Source organism: Bison bison, unplaced genomic scaffold (assembly GCF_000754665.1).
Source record: "Bison bison bison isolate TAMUID 2011002044 unplaced genomic scaffold, Bison_UMD1.0 scf7180017864452, whole genome shotgun sequence".
In the NCBI taxonomy this organism is placed as follows: Eukaryota; Metazoa; Chordata; class Mammalia; order Artiodactyla; family Bovidae; genus Bison; species Bison bison.
In genome coordinates this window covers 10547503-10570835 of record NW_011495014.1, presented here as the reverse complement: position 1 = coordinate 10570835, position 23333 = coordinate 10547503, and the positions used below count along the sequence as shown (strand labels likewise).

Below are 23333 nucleotides of genomic sequence, written 5' to 3'. Positions count from 1 at the left end.
CAGGTTGATTCCTCCAGTTCCATTCTTCTTTCTCAAGATTGCTTTGGCTATTCAAGATTTTTTGTATTTCCATACAAATTGTGAGATTATTTGTTCTGGCTCTGTGAAGAATACCGTTGGTAGCTTGATAGGGATTGCATTTAATCTATAGATTGTTTTGGATAGTATACTCATTTTCACTATATTGAGTCTTCCGATCCATGAACATGGTATATTTCTCCATCTATTAGTGTCCTCTTTGATTTCTTTCACCAGTGTTTTATAGTTTTCTATATATAGGTCTTTAGGTTCTTTAGGTAGATATATTCCTAAGTATTTTATTCTTTTCGTTGCAATGGTGAATGGAATTGTTTCCTTAATTTCTCTTTCTATTTTCTCTTATTAGTGTATAGGAATGCAAGGGATTTCTGTGTGTTGATTTTATATCCTGCAACTTTACTATATTCATTCATTAGGTCTAGTAATTTTCTGGTGGAGTCTTTAGGCTTTTCTATGTAGAGGATCATGTCATCTGCAAACAGTGAGTGTTTTATTTCTTCTTTTCCAATTTGGATTCCTTGTATTTCTTTTTCCGCTCTGACTGCTGTGGCCAAAACTTCCAAAACTATGTTGAATAGTAGTGGTGAGAGTGGGCACCCATGTCTTGTTCCTGACTTTAGGGGAAATGAAAAAGCTATGCTTATGGTGGGCTGTCCCACCCCAAAGGGTAGGAGCAGAGGAAGGGTGAAAGAATGTCTTGGGGGAAGAAAGGAAACCCAGTCAGCAAGGCCCAGAAGTCAAAGCCAAGTGAGAGTGGAGAGCAGCCAGGACCCAAGACGGAGCCCTGCATCTGCCTCCATCATTGACCATTGACAACCGTGTGGGTTGGTCAGGGCAGACATGGGGAATGATGGTCCTCTCAGTTTATAGAGTATTCTCTTTGGTTCTGGCTTTGGCTTATACCCCTCCTCCAACCTTCATAAAGAAAGAAAGAAAGAAAGTTCCTGTCAGTTCTCTCCTGCCTCCCTCCTTTATAAAGGGCCCTGTGATTTTGTCAGGCCCAGAGGAGGCTGTGCAGTTTCTAGGCTGGCTTCTTGGTCACCAGACCCAGAGCAGCAGTTTTCAGTCTTGTCTCTGGCCTGACACTCTTCAGTCATGTTCACAAGCCTGATGTGCTTCCATGGACACGGGCAGATTTTGCCAACTCTGTCCCCTCCACAGGGCCTCGAACATTTTGTGTACTGATAATTCTAAAAGCACTGTACTGATGAAAGCAACTTGCCAAGGATACATCAGGAGTGTAGGGTTCTGAGGGACTTCAGTGCAGAGGAACCAGCTGTACCATTTCTCCTCCATCCCCTTCCCCCTTACTTACGAAAATGCATTGATGTAAAAATTAGAGTAGGTATAATCTTGAAATTTCTCTAATTTCTAAAAGAGTAATTATTAGAAAATATGCATGCTACAACAATAATTTAACCCTCTTATGATTGACACAGAAATGAAGACCTTCAAGTATGTTTGTAATTCAAGTAACACTCTAATAAGCTACATTTAAGGTCTCTTGTCCTTGGAATCTTGATACGAATTACAGTATCAGTAGCTTTTAATTTATTGTTAGTGTTTTGCCTGTATCCAAAAAGGAATGGTAGTAATTTGCACATACTAAAAACACTCTTAATGTGGAAACAGAAGTGTTTAAACCTTTTCTAAATAAGAGAGACGAAACAAATGTGTGACCATTCTTTGTGCCAGCAAGTCATTGCACACATAATATTTATGCTTGAGCTTCCCACTAGCGAAAGTAAGAAAAGGAAGTGTGATGAAGAGAAAGTTTAAGTCTTTTGAGAAAGAGAAGTTCTTTTCAAGAACTAAATTGTAAAAATGGCTTGTCACAGAGAACACTAAATGTAAGAGACGATACAGGAACCTCATTTTTACAACCGTCACAGATGCGTCATATTTGTGATCCTTGATTACATTGTGCCCGTCCTCCTCATGGAGTAACTCTGCTTTGCTTTGCAAAACCACAGTCATCTTGCCTAAGGATGACTTGATGATGTACCAGAAACTCATATATGTTCACTCAACATTTATTAGAGGTCCAGCCCCAGCCTGGGTGTAAATTCAGGCCATTAGGTTTGGAACAGACTGAGTTCCCAACTAATGCTAACATGTTCATTTCATTTCTAAAACTGCAGGATTTCTAATTGATGATTTGACTTTAAAATCTGCCTTCTTTAGGAGTTCTGTGGAATTTATCCTCATGTGATGCTGTAAAGATGACAATCATCCGAGATGCTCTCTCGACTCTGACAAACACTGTGATCGTTCCACATTCTGGATGGAATAACTCTTCTTTTGATGATGATCATAAAATTAAATTTCAGACTTCACTCGTTCTGCGTAATACAACAGGTTGCCTAAGGTAGATATTTTATTTCTTCTTTCCGATTGTCTGATTAAATAACATGTGTCATAGCTAAGTTGATTTTAGGATGATTTACTTAACTTTCATTAATATCTGTGTAAGTTTCCAAGTTTGTTTAAGTGTAAGCCACTAGACTTTGTTAATCTGTGAGGAAAACATTATGAGCACAGACTAGTGGCTTGATAGACATTATCTTGTAAATGACTCTTCTACAGACTAGTCAAAAAAAACCTTTCAGTCTGAAAAATTACTGCCAAAATTCCAGTGTTTTACGCTTTAACAGCATTTTTCTGGTTATTACATTCTGATTGCTAATGTGTTTGCAGCCTGGTTTTTGTTTAAATTCAAGATATGGAGGTATAAACTTTGAGTTGTAAAATAAGTAAGTCATGAAGGTACAATGTACACCTTGGTAGCTACATGCTGTGTGTGTTGTACTTAGTCGCTCAGTCGTGTCCAGCTCTTTGCGACCCCACAGACTGTAGCTCCCCAGGCTCCACTGTCCATGGGGATTCTCCAGGCAAGAATACTGGAGTGAGTTGCCATTTCTTGGAACAGGGGATCCCCCCAACCCAGGGATCAAACATTGCAGGCAGATTGCAGGTGGATTCTTTAGCATCTGAGCCATCAGGGAAGCCCTGGTGACTATAATCAACCATATTGTGTTGTAAAGTTGAAAGAGACTTAAGAGTTAATCTTAAAAGTTCTCATCACAAGAAATAAAATATGTTTTGACTTTGTGTGGTGACAGGCTCACTGTGGTGATCATTTCACAGTGTATGCTATGCTATGCTATGCTATGCTGTGCTGTGCTATGCTATGCTATGCTAAGTCACTTCAGTCGTGTCCGACTCTGTGTGACCCCATAGAAGGCAGCCACCAGGCTCCCCCGTCCCTGGGATTCTCCAGGCAAGAACACTGGAGTGGATTGCCAGTTCCTTCTCCAGTGCATGAAAGTGAAAAGTGAAAGCGAAGTTGCTCAGTCATGTCCGACTCTTAGCGACCCCGTGGACTGCAGCCTACCAGGCTCCTCCATCCATGGGATTTTCCAGGCAAAAGTACTGGAGTGGGGTGCCATTGCCTTCTCCATTCACAGTGTATACAGATGTCAAATCACTGTGTTATACACCTGAAACTAATACAATGTCTGTTAATTAGACGTCGGTCTTTTTAAATCTGGGCTTCCCTGATAGCTCAGTTGGTAAGGAATCTGCCTGCAATGCAGGAGACCCCTAGTTCGATTCCTGGGTTGGGAAGATCCACTGGAGAAGGGAAAGGCTACCCATTCCAGTATTCTGGCCTAGAGAATTCCATGGACTGTATAGTCCATGAAATCGCAAAGAGTTGGACATGTCTGAGTGACTTTAACTTTTTTAATGTAACAGTTGAAACCTTTCTGCTTTTAAAAGGGTGCAGAAAGGTATAGTTTAAATAGTCATTGGATTTGAGTTTTATAAATAAATGAAAATGAACCCAAATACTATTTTCAGTCATTATCTTTAGCATTTGAAATCCAGAAGGCCTCTTTTAAGTGTTACAGTATTGCTCCCTATTTGCTGGTCATTCTCATCAGCTGTTGCCAAGGCTTCTTGGGAATTTGAAACAAACCTTAGGGCTCTGCCTCAGACAGACGGGCTTTCTGTTCCATTCTGAGCCTTGGTTTCCTCATCTTTAGAACAGGGGTAATAATACCGTCTCAGAGTTGTGAAGACTCAGCTTGTATAGAATGCTTCATGTAGTGATAACACAGTGAACGCTATTCACATTTAAGCTAAGGTGTCTAAGCATCTCTACAACAGAGCTTGTGGGAGCAGGGGAAGGGGCCTGGGCTTCTCCTCTGAAGCCTTCCCCTATTGGAATGGATAACTGTGGGCTCCTTTGCCTAGAACTGGCAGGGGCGGTGGGTGGGGGCTGGGGTGGTGGTGGTGACAAGAGTTAGGCTCTTAGAGGACAGACCAACTCCCTGACTCAGATTCCTGCATCACCAAGCAGGTCACATGGCCTCTACTGCTGATTCGTGGGTCAGCATCTCATCCTCTCCCCATGCCTGAAAGGGGAGACTGTGATCACTCAGCCAGTCTGCCCGGCTTCAGGGAAAGCCCAGGAGCAGGACACACAGGCTCCCCCAGTGGCTCAGAGCTATTAACATTTGGCGAATGCCTTCTGTGTACATTTAGTGATGACCAAAACAGACTGGATCCCTGCTCTGATAGAACAGAATTCTATTGATGAAGATAGGTAAATAAACAAGAAAATAACAGACGTCATTTTAAAAAAATAGGGTGACCTAAGAGTTACTAGCCGGGTACTTTGAAGGTCAGGTGGTCTCTCATAGGAGGTAAAGTTTAAGTATCTGAGATACTACGGGAGCTGCTCACATGAGGGCTGGTGAGGGAGGTGAGGAGAACACATTCTAGGCAGAGGCAACAAGGCGTGTAAAGACTCTGGGGCAGGGACAGGCTCGAGGCTGGAGCTTAATGTGCAAGGTGCAGAGTGGTGCCAGGTTATGTCAGATTTTTTAAATTATAGGAAAGAGTCTGTACACCTGCCAAGTGCCATGGGAAACAGGGTTTTAATCATGGGAGTGGCTATGGTTTCTGACTGTGATGTAGGGGACAGTGGAGGCAAGAAGGTGAGGCTGTGCATCAATCTAGGCAAACAATGAGAGTGGCTGAGACCAGGCTCTGGAGAGAGGTAGGCAGAGTTGGGTATGTTATAGAGGGAAAGGCTGACAAGATTTGCTCATTGACTAACTATGATGGACAACGAAAAGAGAGGAAGTAAGGACACCGCCTTTATCTTTGGCCAGATCAGCTGGGAGCATGAAAGTGCTGTTGATGAGGTCAGGCAGAGGGCAGAGGGGAGTAACTGAGGGTTTTGGCTGATCTACTTTGAGATGTCTAATTAGCTATCCATACGGTAATACCAGGATTAAATGAGTTTGGCGTTCTTGAGAGGGGTTGCCCTAAAGATAGACATTTAGGGGTCATGGGTCCACAGGTTGTGTTCCTTGTGTCAAATCCAAGGAACAGAAGGACACCACCCAGGAAGAGTGCAAAGATAGAGGCAGGGATCAGTATAGCCCTGGGCACCCCCAGCAGAACCCACGGGCAGAAGAGGCTGAGAAGCAAGACAGCAGATGAGAGGAAAACCAGAGAGAGACGAGGAACAGAAGAGGACAGCTGTTGAGTGCAGCATAAAGGTTACTGCAGAGGGATTATGCTGCTGCTAAGTCGCTTCAGTCGTGTCCGACTCTGTGAGACCCCATAGACGGCAGCTCACCAGGCTCCCCCGTCCCTGAGATTCTCCAGGCAAGAACACTGGAGTGGGTTGCCATTTCCTCCTCCAACGCATGAAAGTGAGAAGTGAAAGTGAAGTTGCTCAGCCGTGTCCAACTCTTAGCGACTCCATGGACTGCAGCCCACCAGGCTCCTCCGTCCATGGGATTTTCCAGGCAAGAGTACTGGAGTGGGCTGCCATAGGTGATAGTATCTCTGTGGCCTCAGAGAAACAAAGGTAAAAAGAGAACTCATTCTCAATCCCCCTTACAAAGGCTAATTTTTGCAAAATTGCAGAGTTAGACTACTTTGTTAATGGCACATAAAATAGAGCCTTATAATTTGGTATCAATTCACAATGTTGAATGGACAGTAAAATTTCAGTATGGATGAGACCTAAAAACAACTCAGAGTTTTTAATAATTTAAAAGATCAGGCAAATTGTAGCATGACCAAGTGTTCTCATTTAACTTGAAGTTCTTGTGTAAGAAATGATGTTTCCTCTGTTCATTCAAGAAGCATTTATGACCACCTACTACATGCAAAACATGTTTTAATAGGTGCAGGGACTTCCAAGACCTTATGGCCTTACAAGGAAAGTACAACTGCCTGAATATAGCAACCGTGCATGGCTAACAAACATCCTTTCACATGGTGGGCACTTTTGTAATTGCTTTATCTGTAGCAATTCATCTTTTCCTCACAGCAATCCTATGAGATAGTTACTATTATTCCTCCTTTTTTACATAGAAGGAAACTCAGGATAAGCCCCAAAAATAATTCTATTAGAAGGTTAGAAAGTGACCTGTCATGAGAGAGATACGAAGTTCAAGTGTCCCTGCTGTCTTCTATTCATGGCTAATGAGGGGCTGGCTATTATTATGAGCTCTTGAGATATTAAAATGCAGGCTCCATACACCTCCTCAGACCAGATTTACACGCTGCTCTGTCGTCCATTCTCGGATCATTAAGGTAAGGCTCCACGGCTAATGAGCTCCCCCGTGTCTCTGCCTGTATAGGAATCTCAGCTCTGCTGGGGAGGAAGCGAGGAAGCAGATGCGGTCCTGCGAGGGGCTGGTGGACTCGCTGTTGTATGTGATCCACACGTGTGTGAACACTTCCGATTACGACAGCAAGGTCAGTGAATGCTGGTTGGCAGAGGACAACAGCTGCTGACCACCACTATCTGCATGCCCTTGACTCTGGCTGGAATTCCTGACCCTCTCCTCTTTGTTAGGTTACGCTCCAGGTTAAAGGGAGAATGTCTCTATAAAAATTACAAGTTAACAGAGACAAGAGAACTTAACGAAAATAGCCTTAGAACCGTGAAAACTGAATGATTCCATGCAGTAAGAACCTTAGCAGGGTCCAGACCTTCTCTGTGACTCTCCTGGGCTCAGTGTCAAGGTGATTGCCCCACTGCTGTTCCCTCTAATTCCGTATCCCCTGCTGCTACAATCAGATCTGTCTGCATCTGAGTATTTACTGAATAAATTTCCTGACTGAGGCACTGGAACCCCCCACCTCTCTGCCCAGCCTGCCTCGATACCAAAGGGTGCCCCTTCTGCATCCCAGGTTGCTGCATTCATCTGCTCCCTCTGTTCCCACATGAGCCCCTCATCCTCCCCTCCTATTTCCTCCATCCCGGCCCTTGTACAAAGCATGCTGCTCATATCCAGGGTCTACACTGGCGTCAGAAGCTGGGGAAGGTGGGAAGAAACAGGAAAGAGGGACTAAATGTATCTAGAATCCCAAAGCAGGCCAGTCATGTATTGTTCAGATTGGGCTAGACAAAGAGAGGCCACAAGTAGGCCTGGGTTTGAAAATAACGGTCTGTGAGAGAAAAGAATGATGAGTGGTAGGCTTGGGAGGAGGTAGAGGAGAATTCAGAGTGACAGCCAGGTTTTCATTTGAGCTTCATTGAACCAAAAGATCTGCAGATGAAACTCAGAGGAATAAACAAATTGGAAGGGGAGCACTTGCAGGCAAAACTGAACTGGTTTGGACACTCTTTGTTGAGTAGACAGCTGGCTTCCCAATTAGAGGTGTGATGGAGACTTTGGAGGGGCAAAAGACCATGTGCAGAAGGCAAAATGCAGAACGAAAGAGATCATGGGACTTTCCACAGATGGAGGGGAGAGGTGGGAGATGGAAGAAGAGGACAAAGATGGCACTTGGGGGAGGGGCTGTGCTGGAGGGCCGTGGCCACACCTGCTGTCATGATGAGAGTTCCCAGCTGGGAGAAGGGGTGGGGTTCTGGTAATATGGGGGCTCTGCCACTGCAGCAGCCCTGAAGCAGAAACCTTGGGCATTCTCCCCTCCAGAGCCCCACACATTTCACTCAGTGTGAAATCAGATCCTCAGCTCTACTTTGGGTGGCTCTGCACACTCTGTGAGCTTGGGGTCCCACCAACTTGAGTCTGGAATCAGAGTTCTAACTTTCAGTTTGCAGGTTCCCATCAGTGAAAAACAGTTCTTTCATATTCTACATTTATTTAGTGCCACTGGTGCTTGGTACAGAAGCATTTTGCACTAACACGCTACGATGGTTTTAACCCTGCGCCGTGTTGGGTTTCAGACCGTGGAGAACTGCGTGTGCACCCTGAGGAACCTGTCGTATCGGCTGGAGCTGGAGGTGCCTCAGGCCCGGCTGCTGGGGCTGAACGAATTAGATGACTTACTCGGAAAAGAGTCTCCCAGCAAAGATTCGGAGCCAAGCTGCTGGGGGAAGAAGAAGAAGAAGAAAAAGAGGACACCACAAGAGGATCAAGTTAGCATTTTATTTGACATGAAACTCTTAAAGTTTTGTTTCTCTGGGAGTAAGAAATCACATATTTGGCAAGAAAAAATTTTTTCTCATGATTCAGCTTTTCTGCATAGCTCTAGCTGAGTCCAGCAGAAAGGAATGTTTTCAAATGTTGAATACTGTGTTCGCTTTGCCTCCACCAGTACATGTTCTTTGTCTTTCAGTGGGATGGAGTTGGTCCTATCCCAGGGCTGTCAAAGTCCCCCAAAGGCGTTGAGATGCTGTGGCACCCATCAGTGGTAAAACCGTATCTGACCCTCCTAGCAGAAAGTTCCAACCCAGCCACCTTGGAAGGCTCTGCCGGATCACTCCAGAACCTCTCTGCTGGAAACTGGAAGGTAGGATGTCCTCCGCTCGTCCACACCTCCATGCAGTCAGACCTGCCATGGTCAATGGAAAGGGACGAACAGAGGTGTTTAGAGCTTGATAAAGGGTAGGAGGAAAAAAGTGAGGAGACTGCAGTTGGCTCTGGGGATCCAAGGATGGATATGACATAGCCCTTCCCCATGAGAAAGTGAAGGCGAAAGAGAAAAACAGATGTATTGAGTAAGTGTTGCATAGACTCCATGGTCTTGGAAGAGGACCTCTAACCCAGCCTGGTGAGGGAAAGGCAAGGAAGGAGGGACTCCAGGAGGTAGGGAAGAGTTCCTGGGGGGATGGTGCTGCCCAAGTGGAACCTTTAAGAATGAGCAGATGAAGCCACACAGTGTGAGGTTGGGTGCAGAGGGAGCTTTCCAGATAAAGGGACAAGAGGGCACAAGAGCCCTCACAGTGAGGACGTCATGGGCACAGGCTACGGGCTGGTGGCTGAGATGTGCAGGGGGACAAAGAGTGCCCGTGGTGGAACTAGCCCTCGTACCCAGGCCTGACGGCCAAGCTTCAGGAGCTAAAACCTGACCTTCAGACCAGAGGGGCCACTGAAAGGGTTTAAGCAGACAGGCGACATAGACAGACTGATGTGGACACTGTTGGATCCCATCTGCAGCTGCACTGAGAGTGCATTTGAAGTCAAGAGCCATGGAGGCTGGGATTCTGTTGGAGAGCCTGGTGAGAGATGCCGAGGGCCTGAATTGGAGCTGAGATTGGGCCTTTGTTCCTTTCTAATACTTGCAGAACCTACGTGTGGCAGAGTTTCTGCCTCCACTGGTAAATCTGTGACTTCATTAGGAAAATTGAAGGTGATTTCCTACTGTTACCACCATAAGCAAGTTCTCAAAACTTTTTAAATATCATCTGACAACATCTCAGACAATTCTTGTTTGAAACATTTCAACCTCTAGAAGTTTGCCAACAAGTATGTTTTAGTAGAATTATTATAATGCTTGTTTTTGATTATTTCCTCCATCACCACCTCCCAAAACGAAAATTGTCTGGGCATTGTTTTTTTCCATGAGAGTGAAAAGTATTGCATTGCTAGCATGCAGCCAGCTGTTCTAATGCTTATATATAAATAATTAGGCCTAGTGCTAAGCCACTGTGGTTTTTTTGTTATGTTCTTGATATGTGTATGTTACTTTGCTGTACAGCAAAGATTGGCACAACATTGTAAATCAACTATTAATTAAGTAAAAACATTAAAAGTACTAATAGCATCTAAGTACTGACTCTGGAGCCAGACCCCTGGCTTTGAATCCTGCCCTACCTCCCTTACTAGCTGGAGGCCTCAGATCTTTCTGTCCTCAGGTTCATCATCTGTAAAATGGAAATAATACTCACCTCATTATGTGGTTTTAAGGATTAAATGAGGTAATAAATGTGGAGGACCGAGGACAGTGCCCAGCACATAAGTATTCATAAATATTTATGTTGGTGATGTGGTGTTCACCTCCAGCTCCTTATGACCTGAGAATCATATGGTGATTTTAAAAGCAATAACTAAAATAGATATGATTTGAGTTGTAGAATTTTGTTTTCTGGGACCTTTAGTGAATAGAAGTTAAATGGCAGGGTCATTTAAAATGTAAATATTATATGGAAGTGATTTCAAAGGTATCGAAAATAGTAAATCAAAATATTGGACTCTCATTAAGAAAACAAGATAGTCATGGTGAGAGATGTAAGCAAGTGAGAAGCTGTTTTGGGAGTGGCAACGGTGGTAATGTTCTGAAAGGGAGGCCCTCGAGGTAAACTGAGCCAGTTGTCTCCAAGAGAGACAGGCATTGGTTCTGTCCTTGCAGGTTTCAGAGGGAGAAGTTGCCAAAGCTGCCCAAGTCCTTTACCCGATGGCAAGTTGTGTATTATGTCTCCTCTGCAGATTTCATTTGATTTAGAAAACAGGAGTATTCACTTTACCTGAAAAAAGCTAATAGGATCTTTGAAATGTATCTTTTCCTTTTATTTATGTTTTTTAAAAAATCCATTCTGTTGATATTAAAGAAGCATCAGTCACATATTTTCATGTTCAAAATAATACAAAGGGCTGGCAGATCTTTGTCCTTGTGTCTTGACCACAGCAGGAAAGTATTAAGATATTTTATGAGCAACATTTTTCAATTATCCTAAATTGTGAAAGATAGTTTGTATTGGTAAAAATGCCAGTGAAAGCTCAAAACAAGATTAAAGACCCATTTTCAAATGTTACTTTTTCTGTTTGTTTGTTTCCTTGATGACTTCGTGTTCATTTCCAATTCATGTGGTGCCCAGACTGACTCGCTGTACAGACTTGCCTCTTAATCACGAAAGAAGTTTTTGACTGTGGATTTTAAAAAATCAGCAGCAGCAGCTAACTAATCTTGAATGATAAAGCATTTTGCGCACAGATATACTTACTTTTTCACCAATGTATATGAATTATGATGCTCAGTGTTCCTGGAGAGTTCCTTTTCTTCCAAGGCAAGGGATTTTTTTCCCAAGCAATTTCTTTGAAGGGTTACTAAACTGTAAATATTGTTGCAGAGAATACAGGGAAAAGACGACTGGATAGAGACAGGTTCTCCTTTAATGTGCACTGATCAGTTACCAGCTCTGCCACGCTATTTATAGCCTCTGGACCTGGCATGGGGCCAACTGCAGAGAAGACACGCCATCCGTCCTTAATCATGTTTATGTAGCTGAAGTAGAAAGTAATCACTGCCTTCTCTTTTCTGCACAAAAATATCTGCCAGATGGTGGTTTGAGGTTTTCAGGCTTTGGGATTTCTTTTTAAATCAGTCATCCTAGCTTATCTTTTTCCCAAACTGGTTTTCTCTTGACTGGCATCACAGATTTAATCTCCAGTTGGAAAGAAAACATTTAATCTATTAGTTCATCTTTTGAAAACATTTTTCTTAGGTGACAGTAATACCTGAGAGCTGCACTCTGTTTTATAATTGCTTATTATCTTGTTTTGTTTCCTAGTTCGCAGCATATATCCGAGCAGCCGTCCGCAAAGAAAAAGGGCTCCCCATCCTAGTAGAGCTTCTGAGAATGGATAACGATAGAGTTGTTTCTTCTGTGGCGACTGCCTTGAGGAATATGGCCCTAGATGTTCGCAACAAGGAGCTCATAGGTATGTTCTGGTGACTTGATGAACTCTAAAGAGAAATGACAGCATTTATAAAGCTCTTCTTTTGATTTATAAAAATATGACATTTAAAATGATTAGCAACTGAGTCCTAGTCCCTGGTTTCTTGGTGTATTTGGTACCTTTGTGTCTGTCCTTCCTGACCACTCCATTTCAGCGAGAGGTAGGCTTATTAATTAAACATTGATCTGGAAGGTACGTGTTCAGAAAAGCTAGCAGTTTCAGTCATACATTACAGAGCTACTTGGTAGATTTGGCGTGACTGTTTCCCAAGAGAGATTCATTTCTTAAACCACAAAAAAAAAGGTTTGATTCTCACTTTTCTGATTTTTGAGACTTATATCTGCTAATTCACCAATACTACCATGTTCTAAATTTTACAAAGAAATCACATGAATGTTTTATGGCTTTTCCTTCTCAGATCTGTGTAAGTGCTCACACCAAAACAGAGCCAGTGCCCCAAGGCCTGACCCCAGGGCAGGGTCAGGATGAGGGAAAGGCAAATGAGGCATATAAGGTACAAAACTATAGGAGGCATTCACCCTTAAATGTGGCTAGCACTTGCATGAACTTGAGAATGAGCTCCTCTTCAAAGTTCTGCACTCTTGGCAGCTTACCTTGTTTGCCTCCTTGGGATGGCCACCATCCCAAGTAGAGTGTGGCATACAGAAAAGATCAGCGGGCCTCAGGTTAAACCCTGGATCCACTGCTCACTGGCTATGTAACCTGGGGTGTCCTGCATTGAGCCCACCAGGCTCCATTCCTTCATCTCAATTGAAAACCCTTCCTTGGTTTCCATCTCTGAAAGGAAGCTGCCCATGCCAGCTCTCCTCACAATGGATTTGCTGTGAAAATGCAAGTTCCACGCCAGACCCATAGCTGGTGACGGGTCAGGGGAGGAGGAGGAGAAATTAGACAAGACCTTATGTGGATTAGTGAATGTATGTTGAACTCATTAAAATGCCCATGAAAGATAGGGAGAGAGGAAAGGAATAGGGGCCAGAAGGTTTACCTATGTGACAGAATTCTCTATGGCCCCTTACACAGTGCCTGACAGCAATGCTGTTTTAAGTCATTGCCTGGATTATCCTGTTCTTAAAACACCATTCCTCCATGGAGCCAAACTGTACCTCACAGAGAGGAAAGGAGCTTCTTCCACAGCCTGTTCATACTCCAACTCATGCCTGATTCCAGTAGATGTGTTTATAGCTCTTGAAGTTTCCACATTTCCTTGAGAGAAATCCTCTAGGTCCCTAAAGAGAGATTTTTTAAGTTATTTCTGTTACATCTATATTATTTGAATTTATAGTTTGGGAGTTCTTACTGCTAAAAATTAAAGGGTTGGCCACAGATGCCTTGCAGCCTATCATTCCACACATGGAGGAGAGAGTGGGAGAGCAGAGGGTGCTGGCCAATTCCATGAGAGCCAAGACCTGTGGGGAGAACCAGTGTGCATTCCGGGGCCTCGCCTTCTCTCAGTGCCTCCCTGTGTTTTTGAGAGTTCCTCACCCGCTTTTAAACTTCAGTGAGCATATTCTCCCTCCACTGATGAGCTTTATTTTACCCGCGTTATTTACTCAGGAGTCGCTTTTTCTTGTTTCCCCATGAAGATCCCTTCCTTCCTAGGCAGTCTGAGCGCCTCCCGGATCTGACTCTGATTTACCCAGCATTTCTGTTCCTAAGAACCACTCCCTTCACTCTCCTCACGTCCAGCACTAGCAGTGGACTCTGTCTCCAGAGATGTTTCTTCACAAGGAAACACAGTTTTGTGAGTTCACAAAAGTTCCTGCATATTCACCGGAGTCTGACCAAGCTAGCTGTCTGGGCCGCAAGCTCTGAGAGAACTGCTAGGGTCGCTCACAGATGGAGTGAGCGGCCTTCTCCCAGACGTCCAGAGTGCAGTTTAAAACTATGCCTTAGCAAAATGACAGATTACATGTTGCGGACCTGCTGGTCGTTCACAAGTATTCACAATCACAAGTGCTAACTTATCATCTTTTCCTAAAACCCATATTTATCTTCTGGCTTAAGATGTCATCACTGTTTTTCCACTCTTGGTAACAGTATTCTCTATGAGTAAAGCTCAAGTCTTCCCTTGACGTGCTGTAAATCATGGAGCTTGTATTCAGGCACTATCTTCTCCTGCTTACCACTGTATATAAATAGGTCTTCAATAAAAACCCCATTTAGCATCCACTCAATTATTTAGCATGGGGGAAAAAACTAAGAAAATATTTACTTGTGCTTTAGTTAATTTCCAGTTTGTCAGTCAGTAATTGAGATGGGAAAAGCTCGAGATAATTGCATTTTGGAAAAGAGTAAGGGAAATTGAGGGCCTGTAGGGAAATGCTTCAGGAGCGAGGGGGCTCCCCTGCCTTGTCCTGTTGGGAACTTTATTATTACATCACTCCTGAGACATACAGCATACTCATTCATACCAGAATTGTATTTGTGTCTTCTTTAAAAGAAACAAACACGTTGTTACTAACGTCAGATGCCAGACCGATAGAAACCCTCAACTTGATGAAAATATGTAACTACCCATTTCACATGTTGAGATCTAGAAAGATGTCATGAAAAGTATTTTTGGCAGCCTTATTTGACCAACTTAAAACTTATTCAAAAAAAAGTTTTTAAAAGCTTTAAGAGGAAGTTGTAATTGTGATACATAGGAATTGAATGGAGAACAATATTTACTATCATAATTCCTTTATTCTCACTGTTCATGAAAGTAGTGGAAACTAAAGCAGTGTGATTAGTACACCAGTTTTATACCCTGATTTACATTTTCTTTTAGCAATTTTCAGTAAAGTTTTATAAATCAAATCATTTCCCCAAGTGGCCTGGCTGTGATGTTAACCTGCCCCTTACAGTTAAAATGTTTGTCATTTCCTTTTTCACTGTGGATTTTTTTCTTTCCTGTTATTGTCTCTTTTGAGGTTTTATCTTAAAGAGACCATGCAATCACAATTTTTCAATAACAATAATAACAAAAACCAGGTCCCTTCCAGAATCGGAATGAGCTCTTTTGTCCTGGGCAGGGAAATACGCCATGCGAGACCTGGTCAACCGGCTCCCAGGTGGCGCCAGCCCCAGCGTGCTGTCGGATGAGACCGTGGCGGCCATCTGCTGCGCCCTGCACGAGGTCACCAGCAAGAATATGGAGAACGCCAAGGCCCTGGCTGATTCGGGAGGCATAGAGAAGCTGGTGAACATCACCAAGGGCAGAGGAGACAGGCAAGTCTGCTGCAAGGGGATGCCAGCCCCAGGCCCTCATTCTTGGGTTGGCCCTGTGACAAGTGCTTTGGTCAAGGATACATTTCCTGTTGGGAGGGATTTATTTCTGCACTTCTTACATGCCAGTAAGCTAAGCAGTTAAAACCTAGTTTGCTAGGAGAAGTATTTGTGGTCATGTGGCCCCTTTTCTGCTCTTTATTTTCTTGGAGCATCCCTTAGCCCTACTATTGTCCTGTCCCTAAAGCCGCATGTGGTCATTCTGCCTCCTGGAAGAATCAGACGTGTCATGGGGAGGAAAACCTAAAGACCCATCTCCCTCGGGCATTTGGCTCTGCTCCAGGCTCTATTCTGCAAGAACTTCTTCCTAAATCCTCAGTTCTGGGTTCATTTGCTCCCACAAAGTACTAAAATCACCACGTGCAGCAGAGCCTACATGTGGCCTCAGGATGAGCCCTGGGCTTGGATCATATGTCGCTTCTGGGTGACACCCAAGTGATGAAGCAGCAGAAGGATTGGTGGCAAAAATAGGTTTCTTGTCACAGAGCCATAGTGGTGACTATGAATTTGCCTTAATACCAGATCAGAGAATCCTTCAAGGAAGTGGGACGTGTAGGACACGCAGGATAGCACCTCCACTTCAGTTGTAAAATGCCCTGCCCCCCAGATCACCTCCCGTAGGGCAGTGGCTTCCCTGGTTTATCCACGGCCCCTCTGGCATCTACCGCACCAGTAGCAGGCGCTTTGTGTTTTTATTCACTGCTGCATCCTCAGTGTCTAGAACAAAGCCTGGCCCCCAATTAGTGAACATTTATTAGTTGGCTGAGCATCAGTGCTAGAAGTCACATTGTATATACTTTTGAAATAATTTCTGTTGATAAAATATAAGAATAATGTAGCAAAGCATAGTCTCACTCCACAGAAACCACAGCTATCAACATTATCCGTATTTCCTTTTAGTCCTTTTTTTCTTATGTATGTATCTTTTTTATCTCATTAGTAATAAGTGCACACACACTCCTTTTTATTTCAAAGGAAATGAAACATTACAGAAAAAGCTAAGGTCCTGTTCCACTAACTCCCCTTCTCTCCCCTCTTCCATAAGAGTAACCAAAATCACATTTCGTGCTCTTAAAATTTTGTGAGATAGCCTTTATTTGTGAAAGGCATAAGAGCAGACTACAGAAATGCTGAAAGAGTGCCAAAATCTTTGTATATTAAAAAAAAGAAAGTCTAATTTTTTTTTCAAAACAACAGATTCAGAAAGTCCTAGATCAAATCAAGTTTTCTTCTGAACATAAACTTACTTTCCTTTCAATTCACTCACCAAGCATCTGTCTCCTGCCTGCCTGCCATGTGCTACAGCGGTGTGCAGGTCACACCTACCCACAGGCAGCTTACGTTCCCTGGGCAGAGCAGATGAGGTTCCAGTGGAGTGAGCAGCGCACTTAGCCTGTGGATGGTACTGAGTGTGTGGCAAGTAATAAAATCAGGGATAGTTATAGGGCTCGTCAGGGTGAGGAGGCGGTGTTACAATTTTAGACAGTCGGGAAGACCTCGAGGAGATGGTGCTTCTTGAGCACAAACCTGGAGGAGGGAGGGAAGAGCATCTGGGGGCAAAGGGAACAAGTGGAAGTGCCCAGAGATGGAAGAGCACCCATGTGTGTGATGAAGGGCGGGAAGCCAGAGGGGCTACAACGGAGCAAGTCAGCAGGGAAGAGGGGGAGGGACAGTAACCAGAAGTACAGGAGCCTGTGGGTCAGTGTCAGAGGACTCTTGACTTTACTCGGAGCAAAACTGGGAGCTATTGGAGAGTGTACAGCAGAGGAGAGACATGATCCGATGTCCCTGAAAGTAATCAGAGTAACTCCACAAACTCTTCTCCCCTGACTCCTAATGAGACTAACGGTGACAGGACTTGAGGTGGAGAAGAAGTGGTTGATCCTGACATGTTGGAAAGTAGAATCAGTGAAGGATTTACTGAAGGGTTAGATGAGCAGCAGGAAAGAAGGAAAGTGTCAAGGATGACTCTGAGGTCTTTGACCGAAGAGACCATGGGATGGAATTGCCACTTACCGACATGGGGTGGCTGGCAGGAGCAGCAGGTCTTCAGGGAGGACCAGAGTTTGGGATGTGATACACTTGAGATGGCTATTAGATGTCCACGTGAAGGTCTGGTCAGGAGTGGAATGTACTCGAGTCAAGTTCAAGATGGAGTCCAGGCCGCGGATCAATTTGAGAGTCATAGGATGTGGATGGCGTATTTAAAGAAGAGAAATGGGATGAATGAGATCAACAAGAGATGTAGATAGAAAAGAGAAGAGGCCTGAGGGCTCTGGTGTCCCTCATGGTTTGAGGTCAAGGAGATAAGAGGAGCCGACAGTGAGCCCGAGAAAGGGCAGCCAGACCATTCAGAAGAGACCCAGCCACACCTGGTGCCTTGCAAGCCACATGCAGAAAGCGTTTTGAAGGTGAGCGCATATCACATGTGCTGCTCAGCCAGGTAGGACTAGGATTGAGATGTGCCCAGTTGAACAATATTGAGGAGAAGATGGGATGAGAGAAATTAGAGATGAGACTACGTAATTGCATCCGGAATGGTGCTGCAAAGGGAGGGCAGAGAAACTTCTTGCTTTCTCAGGAGTCAGGTTTCTGCTCAGAGAACCTGTCTAAAAATTTGTGGTCTAGCTGTTGGTGTCCCGGTGTGCACCTAGCACGCCCCTGCTGTCAGGTTTGTGGAGTATTCCTTGGAGCCAGGTCTGAGGTCTGCCTTTCCTGACCTGATCCCAGCTGCCCAGCATTCAAAGATGGAAAACAATAGCAGCAGCAACAGCAGTGTGAGACCCTGGCTGAGAGTGGGTGGCTGTGAGCTGTGGACACCTTGCAGGACCATCCCAGGCGTCTGAAATTTCCTGTGCATTCTCTTCTTTAGGGTATTCCTTGCTCTGTTGTCTGTTTTGAAAATTTTAAATTTAAAAAGTCTTAGAGTGGTTGGGTCTGACCCAGATTTTCCCTTGACTCACCTCTGGGAACTGAGATTGTGAGGCTCCTCCACTTGCCTACGTGCCACCCCCCTGCTGAAGCCTCAGAATCATCACCGCCCAGATTCTGCTGTGATGGACTGGGTGGAGGAGGTGCCACCAGCCTGCTCTCCTCTCTTCTTCCCCCATGTCCTGAGGGTTTATTTGGGAAGATAAGGAATGGAAGAGGACAGCAGATCAAGTCTTCAATGTCAAAATGAAGTCTGAGGACAGAGGTGTTCAGTTCTCTGCAGGGCCCCTGAACCACCCTCACGAGGTGCTCTGAAGGCCTTCGCTGAGGCAGGAGGCCACATTCCCACTTCTCTTCATGGTGAGGCCGCTGACTGAGAGGACCAGCTCCTGAGCTGAACTGCCTGGACTTGAGGTCAGGGGCGCTCGAATACAGCACCAACATTCAACAGTCTTCAGAGAGGGGAGGCAGTAACTGACCTTATTTTCCAAAGCAAATACGAGAGCACACAGACACACGTGTTTACAAAGAGGTATACACGATAGGAAATACAAGGTATACATGGAGAAGGAAATGGCAACCCACTCCAGCGTTCTTGCCTGGAGAATCCCAGGGGCAGGGAAGTCTGATGGACTGCCATCTCTGGGGTCGCACAGAGTCGGACACGACTGAAGTGACTTAGCAGCATACATGATAGGAAAGTTATAAGAAGGCCCCATAATGGTTCAGCGGGTATTTCAGCCAACTTGGCAGGGCCCTCAGACCCTTGGGATGTGTGGTCACAGTCAGCAGTCACGGGCTCATTCCAACCACAGCTTCTGACCACACAGCCGAATGCCTGGGAGCCTGTATTTGGTCCCTGCCACATCTGGCCAGCCCTGAGCTTGACAGACTCCCAGGGGCTCCTCACACCTTGGTGGTTGCTAGCAGCAGCCTCCTCCCCGCCCTGGTCCTTGGAGAGGTGGCCTCATGGCCACCGCTTTGCTGCCAAAGTCTCTCAAGTGGAGCCTGGGGCGGTGCTGCCCACGTTCATTAACACACCCGCTCTTTCCCTAGATCATCTCTGAAAGTGGTGAAGGCAGCAGCCCAGGTCTTGAATACATTATGGCAATATCGGGACCTCCGGAGCATTTATAAAAAGGTAACTTACGAGAATAGCTCTAATATAATTAGCATTCATCAGAGCGCACAGTCGTAATCATTTATTATCATGAAATGTCATTTTTCATTTTGAGAGGTTTCCTTTTCTCTTTTAACTCCACAGGATGGGTGGAATCAGAACCATTTTATTACACCTGTGTCAACGTTAGAGCGAGACCGGTTCAAATCGCATCCTTCCTTGTCTACCACCAACCAACAGATGTCACCCGTCATTCAGTCAGGTCAGTGGGTAAACGCCCCTCCTAGGTGAGAGCGTGTGACAGAATGTCGTTTCCCGTCCAGAGGAGACTGAGCATGCACACTAATTGATTAAGCCTGTCACTTGCAAACACTGAGGGAAGGAGAGTTTGCTCTTCAAACTGAAAGCCTTCTTCAGGAATTACATGTTATTGTAAACAGCAGGCCCACTCTCCTCCTTCCATTTGAAAGGTTTATGCAAGTTTACACCAACTAGGGTACAAAAGTGGCCCAGCCTCCTCCATAGCATCTGTTACCCCAAGCTTCTGCTTCACTAGGTTTGCCAAGGGGCCTGGGAACCTGCACTTCATAAGCCGACCTGGTGACCGGATATAGGAGAGTGGAGGAACACACTTTGAGAACCACTAGCTTGTGCCTGAAAATGGTTGCCCTTGTCTGCCTGCTGGCCATAAGTCTGAAATCTCTTCCAAAGTGATTTTTTTAGTTTGCTTGATGAAAACTATTAGAGTCCTTTAGACCATGGGAGAGCCATGATCTCCCCCTGCATCTTACTTCTCACCAGTTAAACCTCTGTTTGCTGGCTGCACCCAGACCCCAGCATTCAGAGCTCATGGGCAGGCCTTGTAGGTGGCTTTACAGGGATTCCCTATGATTTGTAAGTTGGGAGTCTTGGCAACCATGCTACCTACTTATTAGTGGTGTTTAATTTGGTAGAAAGAATGTTTTGAGACTCAACATAATTTTTTTTTTAACATGTAAGAACAGAATATTACCACCAAGTTGATTCAGCCCTGTAAATTTAATTCTTAGCTAAATGAAACAGGAAAAGTAATAAACATCTTTTATTTGGCTTTAAATCTCTCCTTCTGACATATAAATATTATCTGTTGTGTTCAATTGTGTTTCTGCTGGCAGTCTTATTTCTCTTGTGGACAAATGTGGCCAAAAAGACTAATATACAACTGGGGGTTCTTGTCCCGTAATTAGATGTCTTCACTTATACCAGGAATTTTTAAAAATTATCTCCACCTACTGCGTGATATATATTTATATCTTAGTTTTTAAATTATGAGTTGTTTTCCTTCAAAAAGACCTCTGCTTGGGTTTTGACACATTCTTGCCGGGCTCCCAGGTATAGCCTGAGGCCATCCTGCTTTATGGAAATGCTCAGGATTCTTTAGGGAACTTGGAAAGAGTGGTGCCAGGGCAAGTGGGAGAGCGGGCTGCTTAACGAAAGGCATGTGTACAGGCAAAAGAGTAATTTCAGACAAATTAGAACATAGTAAGCAATGAACTCGTTTTGAGGACTCAGATACCCACACTGGACAGTGCTGACGAGCCCCATCCAAGTTCCGAGGTCCCTCTCTGGGTTCCATTTGAAGGTAGGATATAATTCACACTTGTTTCTCGAGTTATTCTGAGGGCTGATCATCCATCCCTCGGGATTAGTGTGATACCTGTTTATGGGCACATCTCATATCTTGCTGACATTGATAATAGTGGGAGGCAGGTGAGGATGTCTACCTACCTTCTAGAAAGTAGGATGAGAAGCACATAGACATGGCCCATGCTCAAAATATTTTCTAGGGAAGATACTTTGCCATCAGTCTTCTTCTGAAAGCATCAATGCGTGCAAAACTACCAGTGGCGGGTCTGGGGGCTGCTGCTCTCTTGTGGATCCAGTGAATAAGTGACCATTCTTAATTGTAAGACACTTCAGTACAAGCAAGATGATTCCTTAATGAGAAAAAGAAGATGTGAAGTGTTTTCCTTCAGTGCAAAAATGTCCCACAGGATACCCAAGGGTAGATATGTTGTTATGAAACGTTTGGCTCCAGCTGGATAAAAAAGCTGGACCTTTGTGAAGCTGGGCTTCTCAGCATCCTGAGCTTCTTGATGAGCAGGGCTTACTGAGCTTAAAATTTTCCTGACAGCTGATCACCATAAAAGGAATTATAAATTTCATGGGCTGGGCACTCTTATTCAAACACATTTAGAGATGCAGATATTTTTGGAAATCATCAGAAATCAAAACATGCCATAAAACATCTATTTACTGAAGAGCTATACATTAAGGATAATAGATGGGTGTGTCACAAGCGACTGAACTGAGATCATAAAACAGCAAACGCAACTTTTGCATTAGTCTCAAAGGCCTAAGCAGGTCATTGAGACCCACCATCTCAATGGGGAAACTGCACAACCCCTGTACCACGCTGGGCTCCCAGCGATCTCCGGGGTTGACAGCACTGATCATCACAGTGGCCAGTCTGCAGGCCACCATCCAGGGACCTGGAGTTGGCTGCCCTCCAGTTCTCAGCACCTCTAAGAGCTGACTTTAGTGCTGGCCGCGTCTAATTATTGACCTTTGTTCTTCCAGAAAGGACTTCCTAGAGACACTGACAGTCTGATCTCTCTTTCTTCTCCTCTCTCCCTCCTCCTCTCACCTGTCCCTTCAGTCGGCAGCACCTCGTCCTCACCAGCACTGTTAGGAGTCAGAGACCCTCGCTCTGAATACGATAGGACCCAGCCACCTATGCAGTATTACAGTAGCCAAGGGGATGCCACACACAGAGGCCTGTACCCTGGTAAGATGCCAGTCGGGTGTGTGATAGAGTATCTCGAAAAGCCGCGTGTCCCCAGGCGCTTGAACGGCAGCCTGGGAGGTAACCTCTGCCTGCCTTGAGATGGTCCCCCAGCAGCAAACCATGCTCCACTGTCTCCATCTCCTTCCTGCTTCGGGGGCTGTTGCCTTTCCCACTTGTTTTAAGTAAAACAAGCAGAGGCAGTGGTCTGCTGACCGCAAATAAAAAGAGCACTGTATCCGAGTGAGAACGCATTTCCGGCTCCCGTGCAGCGCAGGCCCTGTGTCCTGCCCCCTCCCCACTCCCCTGTGTGTTCCAGAAACCTGTGCTCTGTGACAGTCGGCAGGGCCGATCTCCTGGACCGACTCATACATTCAAACCTGCGGATGGGGGTCAATTCCATTTGCATTTTCGTGGAAAAGTTTGAATGAATAACAAAATATATAATGTGATTCTCCTCAGAGTGATTATTTATTTTTTAAGAATAACAAAAGTGATGTTGCACAGTATTATTTTTATGTCCTATTCAGAAAGCCGTGCATATAATTTATTTAAAGAATGCCAACCTGAAGGGTTACCATGACTTCATATTATCTCCATTCTCAGCTATCTTGCAAATTGAAACTCCTCTGGAGGTTTCAAAAAGGAGGGGGACGCTCCTTTCTCAAAAAAAACTATTTATTAAAAAGAAATAAAAGCTGGTGGCAATTTAACAACTGCTGGGGGAGCAGTCTCAGTTGTGCTGTTGTCTTTAAAATTGTGATTCCACAGGACTATTTACTAATCGACTGTTGTTACTATGGCAATTAATAGCTCAGAAAATTGCAGATGCTACATTTCAAACACCACGCTCTTTGCAGAGGAAATGCACATACCAACTGAAGTGCATTGTTGCTTCAGGTTTGCAGCAGCCTGCTTTATTTTAAAGATCGCCTCCTTAGCATGCGCGCCCTTCTGTATCTTCTTTGCTTGCTTCAATAAACTAATTTGCCTCAAATATGTTTCATTTTCCTCATTAAAATAAAAATCTTTGCTAGCCTTAACAATACTAGAAGGGTAACCAGTGACATCATCAGAGTCTGCTGTGGCCTCTTGAAGACAGCTATCTGGTTACCAGGTTCTTTTTAAGACATAGTCAAATATGGCAGACACAAGACTGTGCCTTCAG

General features: G+C 44.6%; 1 protein-coding gene across 6 annotated transcripts in view; it reads left to right on the top strand.

Annotated features, from left to right (window-relative positions):
* Window positions 1-23333, top strand: part of PKP4 (plakophilin 4) — a 259298-nt gene that overhangs the window by 232542 nt on the left and 3423 nt on the right. For 4 of the 6 annotated variants that reach the window (XM_010859008.1, XM_010859007.1, XM_010859006.1 and 1 more), the window contains 9 exons: window positions 2224-2407; window positions 6708-6825; window positions 8267-8458; window positions 8659-8832; window positions 11831-11981; window positions 15038-15233; window positions 19278-19362; window positions 19486-19603; window positions 22040-22168. In XM_010859008.1, the coding sequence (XP_010857310.1) occupies window positions 2224-2407; window positions 6708-6825; window positions 8267-8458; window positions 8659-8832; window positions 11831-11981; window positions 15038-15233; window positions 19278-19362; window positions 19486-19603; window positions 22040-22168 (1347 nt within the window). The remainder of the gene's footprint in view (window positions 1-2223; window positions 2408-6707; window positions 6826-8266; window positions 8459-8658; window positions 8833-11830; window positions 11982-15037; window positions 15234-19277; window positions 19363-19485; window positions 19604-22039; window positions 22169-23333) is intronic. The other 2 variants (XM_010859009.1, XM_010859010.1) reach the window with 1 other exon arrangement.